Source organism: Poecilia reticulata, linkage group LG7 (genome assembly GCF_000633615.1).
Source record: "Poecilia reticulata strain Guanapo linkage group LG7, Guppy_female_1.0+MT, whole genome shotgun sequence".
NCBI lineage: Eukaryota > Metazoa > Chordata > Actinopteri > Cyprinodontiformes > Poeciliidae > Poecilia > Poecilia reticulata.
The window spans coordinates 29,570,704-29,582,671 of NC_024337.1; the positions used below are offsets into that span (position 1 = coordinate 29,570,704).

The following is an 11,968-nucleotide window of genomic DNA, read 5'->3' on the forward strand; positions in this document are numbered from 1 at the left end:
CAGGAACAACATCAGACATCTCAGTCCAGAAATGTGCAGTTCTAGGCACAGCCAAGATACTGCGCAGAACCCTCAAGCTCCCAGGCCTCTGGTAGAGGACCCRAGCTCAGAGGATGAAACAGACCACCCGCGGAGGGTGAGAAGGGAATTTTTTTTTTTTATATATATACACACACACTGTTCCAGTTTTTTAAGAAACTTTGTGGGTGCGGCTTATAGTGAGGTGCGCTCTATAGTCCGGAAAATATGGTAAATAACACAGCTTGTCAAACACCAATTTGACTGATTAACCAGGTATCTTTCAATACTTTACCTAAGAAAGAATGAGTTGCTGTGGCTTCAAATAACCATCCTATTGAATATCATCTCATGTTTACATTTAGCTTTTGTTGATTGTGGAGGATCCTCCATCTTTTTCTCAGTGTTAGTATTTAAGTGTTTCATATAATATATTTAGAATTTCACTTTTTCTTTGGTGGTGGTTATTGCATTAGGTTGTTTACTAATTTGGGTGCACACAGTTGGTAAACGCCTTATGTTTAAGGGGTTGGCTCAAAAGAAAACCAGGAAGTGGAACAATCCATCAGGCTGCTGGAAGCAGGGGACTTGATGTGAAACAATCTGCCTCTCTCCACTAATGGCATAATTGCTAAAACCTTTTTGGTATTAGTTTATTTTGGTTTTTATAGTTGTGATAAAGTTAAAATGTTTTAGTTTAAATTAGTCAGTTATGTTTATACATTATTTGTCTTTGTCTCCTTCCCTACCCCTCCTCGTTTGTGTAGGCTAGCCTGTTTGTATAAATTCCCCTGTGTGTTCATTGTTAAGTCAGTCTTTTGGTTTGTTATCTTGAGTTATGTTGCCTCAGTTGATTTCTTTTGGGCCCATTTTGTTATATTTTTTTAGATTTGTTGTTGAACCTTTTGTTAAGATATTCTTTTATAATATTTTTAAAATATTTTTTTATATATGACTTTGTCCTTTTGTTTTACTGGTCGGACCGTCACATTGATATTTGATCTTAAGGGGCTGAGATCCATTCGTGGGGAGCCCGCAGCCTCAAAGAGTGAATCACCAACTTAATTTTAATAGCCTTACTATTATCCTATTAGCCTTTTCAAGGCAGCCCTAATGAAAAAGTTCCTGCTAGTTTAAAGCTCTGGTTGTAATATATCACTATTACCACAAGAGAACAACAATGTAAAAATCAAAAGAGAAGACTTGCTAAAACGGTTACCCTGGACTTTTGTATATTTTTGGATTAGTTTTCAAATAAGCAATGCAATATTTGTATGTTTTATTTCCAGAAGGGAGATTTTTAAAGCAGTTACTGGAACCGTTTTTTTTGCATCAAAATCCTAAAACACTGAATAAATATGACAATAGCTTTGCAAGAGTTTTTATAAAAATACTCACAAAGTGGTGTTTGAGACTTTAACCACTGGCATCATTCCCAGAAGAACTTTCTCTGATTTCAGGTATTTCTTAAGATCAAACTCTTCAAGCTTTTCATCTGATGTCAGCAGCACAAAGTTTAAAGCTGACCACTGAGAAGCAGTGAAAGTTTCAAAAGGTTTTTCTTTTGAATGAAGATAATTTTTTATTTCTTGAACAAGGGTGTCGTCATTCAGCTCATTAAGACAGTAGAAAAGATTAAGGTTTTTCTCTGGGTCACTGTTGTTCTCTCTGATCTTCTTCTTGATGTATTCTGCTGCTTCCTTACTAGCATCTTTGTGTTTTTCATTCTTATCCATCAGATCTTGAAGTAGATCCTGATTAGACTCCAGAGAGAGACCCATTAGGAAGCGAAGAAACATGTCCCAGTCCCCATGTTCATTCTCAAAAGCCTTGTCCACTGCTTTCTTATAAAACTCTGAGGCAGTAAGGTCAGAGGTTGCTGAGGTGGATTCTGTGAACACATTTTCACCTTTGATAGTAAAAGAGTGGAAGACATGGAGAGCTGCCATGAACTCTTGAATGCTTTTATGGAGAAAGCAAAACATCTCCTTAGAGTATAGCTCACGATTTTCTCGTTTGATCTGAGTTAACAACCCAGAGAAAACAGCAGCTTTGGTTACATCAGTCCCACAACTGGTCAAGTCTTCTTTATTAAAGAGAAGGTTCTTCTCCTCTAGTCCTTTGAAAGCAAGTTTTCCCAAAGATAGGATTGTTTCATCATTAGTTTTATCACAGAATGTCTCCGTTCCAGAGGTTTCAGAGGTTGACTGATCTNCAAAAGGTTTTTCTTTTGAATGAAGATAATTTTTTATTTCTTGAACAAGGGTGTCGTCATTCAGCTCATTAAGACAGTAGAAAAGATTAAGGTTTTTCTCTGGGTCACTGTTGTTCTCTCTGATCTTCTTCTTGATGTATTCTGCTGCTTCCTTACTAGCATCTTTGTGTTTTTCATTCTTATCCATCAGATCTTGAAGTAGATCCTGATTAGACTCCAGAGAGAGACCCATTAGGAAGCGAAGAAACATGTCCCAGTCCCCATGTTCATTCTCAAAAGCCTTGTCCACTGCTTTCTTATAAAACTCTGAGGCAGTAAGGTCAGAGGTTGCTGAGGTGGATTCTGTGAACACATTTTCACCTTTGATAGTAAAAGAGTGGAAGACATGGAGAGCTGCCATGAACTCTTGAATGCTTTTATGGAGAAAGCAAAACATCTCCTTAGAGTATAGCTCACGATTTTCTCGTTTGATCTGAGTTAACAACCCAGAGAAAACAGCAGCTTTGGTTACATCAGTCCCACAACTGGTCAAGTCTTCTTTATTAAAGAGAAGGTTCTTCTCCTCTAGTCCTTTGAAAGCAAGTTTTCCCAAAGATAGGATTGTTTCATCATTAGTTTTATCACAGAATGTCTCCGTTCCAGAGGTTTCAGAGGTTGACTGATCTTGAATATATTTTACTTTTGTCTGTCTGCGCTGGAGCAAAAGGAAATATGTGTACATGTCAGTCAGAGTTTTTGGCAGTTCATCTTCTTGGTTTCTTTTAACAAAGTCCTCCAAAACATTTGATGTGATGAAACAGAAAATTGGGATGTGGCACATTATGTTAAGTATTCTTGATTTCTTCACAAACAACCAGATTTTTTCAGCCACCTCTGCATCACTGAATCGCTTCGTGAAATATTTTTCCTTTTGCTCATCATTAAATCCTCTCACTTCTGTCATTCGATCAACCTTTTCTGAAGGAATGTCATTGGATGCTGCAGGTCGGGAGGTGATCCAGATTTGAGCTTTAGGGAGCAAATTTCCCAGGATAAGATTTGACAACAGATCATTTATTGAGGTTGGTGTTCTGACATCACTCCATTTATTTGTTTCACTGAACTCAAGATCAAGACGACATTCATCAAAACCATCCAGAACAATCAGAATCTTGTACTTGTCATAGTCCGTTATTTCAGATGTCCTCATTGCTGGGAAGAACTGATGAATGAGATCTTCTAAACTGTGTTCTTTATCTGCTCTCAGATTTAGCTCTCGGAAAGGAAGTGGAAAAATGTAAAAAATGTTTTCTTTTGCTTTGCCCTCTGCTCTGTCAAGTGTGTTTTCTGTTGCTTCACTCTCTGCCCAGTCAAGTATGTACTTCATTGAGGCAAATGTTTTTCCTACGCCTGCCACTCCAACAGTAAGGACAGTCTTAATGTTTTGATTACTATTTGCAGGTTTGAAGATGTCACAGTAATTAATAGGTGTTTCTTCATTTGCAGTTTTTAAATTTGCATCCTGAATCTGCATGGTTTCATTTAAAGTACGCTCTCCTTCTGTGATGTAGAGGTCAGTGAAGACCTCGTTGAGAAGAGCTGAGGTCTTCTGTCCATCAATCCCTTCAGACACACTGGTAAACTGCACTTTTAGTTCACTTTTGAGGTTTTTTTGACTTGTGATATCAGGCATCTCTGAAAAAAAATAAAATGTTAAACAAAAAACATTGATTTAATACTTTTGAAACAATTTTATGTTGTATATTATTTTGGCAAAAAATAAAAACACACACAATAAAAGACTGCCAATCGCAAACTTTGACCTTTTCCTGTGTGACAAAGGAATATGTTAAACATGAATTTTCCGTTTATAGGCTTTTATGTAGTAAAAAGCACACAGCAGACTAAAACTTAAAACAACATAAGTTTCAGGAGATCTCTCCAAAACTTCTTGAGATCATAGATTTTTGTCAAAGCAAATTCTTGCTGCCAGGTGTTGAATTAAAATTATGAGTTATAAAGTATATACTAGTGCTTATACATTTTATGATGCAGACTGTCAGTGAACGCACCAGGAAAGACTGAGTACCTGATATGCAAGCACACATGCGTGATATGTGGATCGATAAACATCTAGAGATGGATTGTAACTCTATATACAGTAACTGTATGAGAAACATGTCATAAGATTCGTCTAGTAAAGTGACATTGACTTCTGCATGAAGTCAGCAATGCCTTTCACCTTTCAAGAAATACTGATCTAAAGTTGTTGGTGGTGAAACGTAACAGTTAGCCCATCTTGATTGATGTCAATCAATGTCCATCTCGTTGATTGACGAGATGGACATACTTTGTAACATGTACATACATGTTACAATGCGTCTGGCTGAAATATTATTGGACCCATGCGGAGGAGTTTTATCAGCAACAATTGCATTTTTGATGAAGCCGCAAAAAAAAAACAAAAAAAACCCCAGAGCTTTAGCTCGTGCACTGCGTATACTTTGGAGTACTGATGCCCATTGCCCTTTGGAAACCAATGGGCACCTGGTAAATTTTAGACTTTTAATCAGTTTTATTTAATATAGTTCTAGCTACTTGTTTCCTAGTAGCAGGTCTTACGTCTCTCTTTTTTGAGTGGCCCTTAATACTTCTAATTAAATGCAACCGCAGCCAGACTTTTGTGTAAACATTTTATGACCCTAAAGTATGGTAGCCCTGAAGAGCAAACCATGCCCAGAGATCACTAAGCACAATTACAAATAAAAATCACATCTATAAAGTAAGAAAACACAATGGCAATAACTAAGCACAACTGCAAAAAAGAGTAAACTCAACAAAATGACTGGCTTCAGACAGAATATTTGTGTTGAAAATGCATTGCTCAAAAAAATAAAGGGAACACTTAAACAACACTTTAACTCCAGGTAAATCAAACTTCCGTGAAATCAAACTGTCCACTTAGGAAGCAACACTGATTGACAATCAATTTCACCAGCTGTTGTGCAAATGGAATAGACAACAGATGGAAATTATTGGCAATTAGCAAGACACACTCAATAAAGGAGTGGTTCTGCAGGTGGGGWCCACAGACCACTTCTCAGTACCTATGCGGTCAGGCTGATGTTTTGGTCAGTTTTGAATGTTGGTGGTGCTTTCACACTCGTGGTAGCATGAGACGGACTCTACAACCCACACAAGTGGCTCAGGTAGTGCAGCTCATCCAGGATGGCACATCAATGCGAGCTGTGGCAAGAAGGTTTGCTGCGTCTGTCAGCGTAGTGTCCAGAGGCTGGAGGCGCTACCAGGAGACAGGCCAGTACACCAGGAGACGTGGAGGAGTCCGTAGGAGGGCAACAACCCAGTAGCAGGACCGCTACCTCTGCCTTTGTGCAAGAAGGAACAGGAGGAGCACTGCCAGAGCCCTGCAAAATGACCTCCAGCAGGCCACAAATGTGCACGTGTCTGCACAAACTGTTAGAAACCGACTCCATGAGGATGGTATGAGGCCCCGACGTCCACAGATGGGGGTTGTGCTCACAGCCCAACACCGTGCAGGACACTTGGCATTTGCCAGAGAACACCAGGATTGGCAAATTCGCCACTGGCGCCTTGTGCTCTTCACAGATGAAAGCAGGTTCACACTGAGCACATGTGACAGAGTCTGGAGACGCCGTGGAGAGTGGTCTGCTGCCTGCAACATCCTTCAGCATGACCGGTTTGGCAGTGGGTCAGTAATGGTGTGGGGTGGCATTTCTTTGGAGGGCYGCACAGCCCTCCATGTGCTCACCAGAGGTAGCCTGACTGCCATTAGGTACCGAGATGAGATCCTCAGACCCCTKGTGAGACCATATGCTGGTGTGGTTGGCCCTGGGTTCCTCCTAATGCAGGACAGTGCTAGACCTCATGTGGTTGGAGTGTGTCAGCAGTTCCTGCAAGATGAAGGCATTGGAGCTATGGACTGACCTGCCCGTTCGCCAGACCTGAATCCGATTGAGCACATCTGGGACATCATGTCTCGCTCCATCCACCAACGTCACGTTGCACCACAGACTGTCCAGGAGTTGGCGGATGCTTTAGTCCAGGTCTGGGAGGAGATCCCTCAGGAGACCATCCGCCACCTCATCAGGAGCATGCCCAGGCGTTGTAGGGAGGTCATACAGGCACGTGGAGGCCACACACAATACTGAGCCTCATTTTGACTTGTTTTAAGGACATTACATTAAAGTTGGATCAGCATGTGGTGTGTTTTTTCACTTTAATTTTGTGTGTGGCTCCAAATCCAGGCCTCCATTGGTTAATAAATTTGATTTCCATTGATGATTTTTTGTGATTTTGTTGTCAGCACATTCAACTTTTGTACAGAACAAAGTATTCAATGAGAATATTTCATTCATTCAGATCTAGGATGTGTTATTTGAGTGTTCCCTTTATTTTTTTGAGCAGTGTATAAATATCACAGTGATGCAAACACAGATACTGATGTCATTGCATATTTGTCTTTGTGAAACAAAATATTCATGTGTATTTATGAATGAAAATTTTGTTGTTTTTCAATTTGTAGTTGTGTTTAGTAATTTGTTGAAGTCATTTGCACTTCAGGACCACCATACTAAAGCAACCTATATGAAAGGAAGAACAGTATAGATATTGCGCAACAATGCATCATTTGCATTGAATCCATCTTTGAAAAAAAATGAATCCATCTTTGTATTGACTTTAAAGTTGTTGAGCAATGGGAAACAATAGTCTTGTCAGAAGATCACAAGACAAATTAAGCTGAGAAAAAAAAACACACAACTGTTCGCAAAGGCTTTTTTGTGGAGGACTGAGTACACTGTAAAACCCAATGGTGTTTCTTACTAAAAAGTAGTTATTTGTACTCGATTTAGCTAAATAGTAAAAGTAACTTATATAAATTGATTTGAATACATCAGAAAATGAACAGCTTGATGTACTAACTCATTTACAATAAGTACATGATTATTTATTTTGAATATTGATGCTTTGAACTGTTTAGGTTCTGATTATTTATTCAGATCAAATCCTCTGTCATCAGTGAGCTTTGCACATGATGCTGAAAGTGTTTTGGCCAGACTTGTCGACCATTAGAGGGAAGTTTCAACATAGAAGAGTTTTATAAATTACACTGTGAAAATTACAAGGTGTTTTATTTTTAATTTTTGTACATGTTTATACAGATCTTGTAGGTGAATTTATTAAACTAAAATGGAATTTACTAGTACAGCTTCTGCGTAGCATTTTTTGAAGTCAAATTGCATAACTTTAAAATATTGACGACTTATTTGGTGAAATAGTTACATAACGTACTATTTCACAGATACATAACACACAACTTTATGGTAAAATTAAGTTTAATCATTTTAACTGCAGTTTTTCTAGTCCAAATGTATAAACACTATGAGGAACAACAGATTTTTGTTAATGAGAAGCCTCCAATTTACAGTGCTTCACACGCCGCGTGTTGTAGCACCTCGTGCACCTCTGAATCTTTGTAACTTGGCCCAGTCCTGGATCATGGGATCCTCCCGGTCAGAGCCATCATGCTCATCAGAATATTACTGGGAGAGAGCCTACCATTAGCTCTTTTCAAATTTGATAGTGGCTTGAATCCATAAAGTCCAAGCCTGCCTCCCATCCCGAGGCCTCCTTGCCTGGTCCAGGGGCGTGCTGCCCTCCCAGTGACCCCTGGAGCTCCACCTCTAACTCATACACTTTTGTACAATAAGTTTCTCCATTTGGATTGAGTAACTCCGGTGATGTGAGGTGTTTAAATAAGAACCATTCAAGTTAATATGACTTAATTTTAATATGAACATGTAACACATTTAAATAATTATGAATAAATAGAGCATTTTGTATAAAATAGTTAATGATTTAAATGCAACATGCTAAATAAAACTAGTTAAAGAAATTTATTTTAGTTACCTTATCATAATTGCTTTGGGTTCCTTAGACTCTAATCACGTAATAAAATAAAGTAAAATGGTTTAATTACAAATTTAATCAATTTATGCAATTTATCGGTTTCCCCAATTCATTTGAGTTAACTTGACTTGTCGGGTTTTACAGTGTACATAGATTTCTTTTTTTTTTTTTTATCTCATTTGCCTGTTGTGTGAATGTAGCCTTAGTTATTGTTTCTGTAATCTGTCATATGTAGAGTGGAATTAGTGCTTTTTAAAATATATTTTTGTGTTTATATTGGTTTGTATCAACTTTCTTCACTTTTAATAAATGAAACATGTCATTTTCTGAGTTACTTTTACACCCTGAAACTTAAACAACACACAGTAGATACACAATTATGTGGATGATACCACAGCTCCACATCACAATGTCATCAGGTGACTCTGAACCCGTCCAATCACTGGAACAGATCAATGTGTGAATGTGCCAAAACTTTCTCCAGCTGAACAGAAACAAAAACTGAAGTTATTATCTTTGGACCTAAAGAGAAGCAAACTAGAATCAATGCACAGCTTCAGTTATTACAACTAAAAACCAGCGATCAGGCCCGAAACCTGGGAGTAGTGATGGACTCTGACCTGAACCTTCAGAGCCACATAAAGTCAGTCACAAAGTCGGCCTTCTATCACCTGAAGAACATCTCCAGGATTAGAGGACTTATGTCTCAGCGCGATCTAGAGAAACTCATCCATGCGTTTATCTTTAGCCGCATTGATTATTGCAACAGCGTCTTCACAGGTCTGACTAGCAAATCAATCAAACAGCTGCAGCTGATCCAGAATGCTGCTGCTCACCTTCTCACTAAAACCAGGAAGATAGAGCACATAACACCAGCTTTAAAGTCCCTACACTGGCTCCCTGTAGCTCAGAGAATAGACTTTAAATACTCTTGTTAGTTTATAAATCACTAAACGGTTTAGCACCACAATACCTTAAAGATCTATTATTGCTAGAGGTGTGTCGATCAATCGGCCACCGATCATTTTTTGTTCACTGGCAGCTGAAGGAGGAGCAGCATATTCTGCTCTCTCTCGTCCTTACTGACAACTTTGCCTGTGAATTATTTTTAAGGTCACAATTTTTATGGTTATATTTACATTATCAACATCATAATTGGATTACTTCAAACCTAAGGACCGGGAGATTTTCTCACTTTTATTTTTACCTCACTTTTCTTCACCTCCAAGTTGAACTAGGGGAAAATGCTCCTGTCCGACCCCAAGGACATTAGCAGTATTCTACAACAACTTCAGTTTTTAGAAACGAAGATTCAACGGCTGGAGGTGAACTTTGAGATCAACGCTACCTGTGGATATGAAACAACTCTTCCTCAAATCAACGGTGAGGTCGTACACTCCGCAGCTCACCCTGGATCACTCAGGGCGCCAAGCCGAAACAAAAGTCTCACACTGCAGATCCCATGAGACGACTAACGGGGAGAACCCCTCACCTGGACGAATCAACGTGGCCGGCTCTGAGCAGAAACCCACTTTCAACCTCAACACCTGCTCCACCAAAGAATAGCAAACAAGCAGCTGGAACCAAAACGGCACCACCGACCCTACTCCCAAGGACAAAGCGACCAGCCCGAGCCTCAAAACATCCCGACTCCGTGGGAATCCCACTGAAAAACAGATTTTCTGCACTTCAGCACGAGCCTCTGAGTGAAAAYCCACCTTCAAACATCAGCAATGAGGCTAAACCAACGCATCCACCGCACAAAGCTCCGAAGGACAAAGTGACCACCAGGAAAACGAAAGGTATGCCAAGAGTRCTTATTGTTGGAGATGAGACAGTAAATGGAATCAGTCATGTTTGCAATCCTAAGAAAACGAGAGTGGTTTCTTTTCTTGGTGAGACTGTATCTGATTTGACTCATAAATTGCTCTCTCTAACCACTAAGCAGCAAAACATGGATACTTTAGTTGTGCATGTTGGAGCCAACGATCTGGCAAAGCAAAAATCAGAGATTCTGAAAAAAGACTTCAATATTCTTCTGGACACTATGGGAAAATTAAAAATGAAGTTATTTCTCAGTGGTCCAATTCCATCGCCTCAATGGGGAGACGAAAAACAATCCAGGCTGCTTATGATAAACAAATGGCTGATTAAAACCTGCTCTGCCAGCTCAGTGACCTTCATCGATAACCTCGGGATCTACTGGCAGCGCTTTCACCTCTTTGGAAGAGGCGGACGCAATCTTAACAAACACGGAATAAGGCTGCTCACTGCAAACATTTTTCATTTTATCAACAAGAAACAGGCTCAAGGATGTCTGACTAGGATGGAACCCTCCGCTTATCAGAAACACAGCGTTCCAATACAAAGTGATAAAACATCAACTATGGATAGATCAACTGGTTCCCCTCCTTCTTCCCCCCTCCTTAATCTTTCACCCACCCCTTCGTCTCTGTTCCTACACTAACTCACAAGAACACAGTTACTCAGGATGGTTAAATGAATCTAAAAACTTAAGTCATTCACTAAAGAGACTCGGGCTGCACCTGAGCCGCCTGAAGATGCTGGTGGGGGATCCGAGTCAGAGAGGAAGACGGACGGACTCCTCCCAGCAGGATAGTATGGATCAACAGGTTCGCCTCGGCACGACTCTCCGCTGCTCTAACATAGCAGAGCTCACTTCAACTAAGCCACCTTCCTCTAACCTCCCCGAGGATCCAGCACTCTGCACTTCTGAGGTCTGAGACCGGGGTCCAGATATTATCTTTACAACCGTCTTCCACCAGAATGTGTCTGGCCCCCCAACATTTTATAGCAGGACAATACCTGTCCGGATCACTGCAAGAAAAGTTACAAAAAACAGAAATACAAAAAGCAGCGGTCTGAATTCAAACCTCAGACTGATCCCCTGCCTAAAGGAACCTGAGACTGAAGAACTTTCAGTCTCCAAGTCACTTAAATTGGCTCTTTTAAATACCAGATCTCTCTGTGCTAAAGCTCTATTTAATGAGTATAGCTCTAATTAATGATTTCATCACTGAGCATAATATTGATGTTTTATTTATGACAGAAACATGGCTGAATGACAATAATGAAGCAATTGCATTAATTGAATCAGCACCTCCTACTTACAATTTTTTTAAGTGAAAATAGAAAACACAAAAAAGGAGGAGGTGTGGCTTCAATATTTAAGAACACCGTGAACTGTAGTAAAATCTCTTTGGGTAATTTTATGTCTTTTGAATATCTTGGAATTGAGGTAAAAGGCCACAAACGAACTTTGACACTAACTCTATACAAAACTCCAACATATGTGGAAAATTTCTTTACGGACTTCAATGAGCTTCTATCTCTCATATGCATTGATTACGATTGTTTGATAATTGTCTGTGATTTCAACAGTTTTGGTCTAACACAACATGTCAAACAAGCAACACACACTCATGGACACACACTGGACCTGGTTATCAGTAAGGGTGTGAATATTTCCAATGTCTCTGTAACTGATATTGCCCTGTCGGATCATTTTGCTGTTTTCTTTGACAGTTCTTTATCCGTTAATCCACTTGGACAAACAGCTACTATCACAAAACGTACTTTCACAGAAAACACAGCAGAAACATTTAATCAAATCTACTCATCTTCCTCGTCCTTAAGCAATAATGACATAGATAAGTTGGTAGATGATGTTCAGTGCAAACTTTCAGATATCATTGATTACATTGCCCCCATTAAAGTGAAGGTTGTGACTGGTAGGAAGAAATCTCCATGGAGAAATGCACAAATAGTTCAATCTGCAAGACAACT

General features: G+C 39.5%; 1 protein-coding gene across 1 annotated transcript in view; it reads right to left on the minus strand.

Annotated features, from left to right (window-relative positions):
* The window catches only part of LOC103468038 (protein NLRC3-like), a 32,812-nt gene that overhangs the window by 14,816 nt on the left and 6,028 nt on the right, over positions 1 to 11,968 (minus strand). The window contains 2 exon segments of the mRNA XM_017305673.1: positions 1,381 to 1,927; positions 2,594 to 3,907. Coding sequence (XP_017161162.1) covers positions 1,381 to 1,927; positions 2,594 to 3,907 — 1,861 coding nt within the window.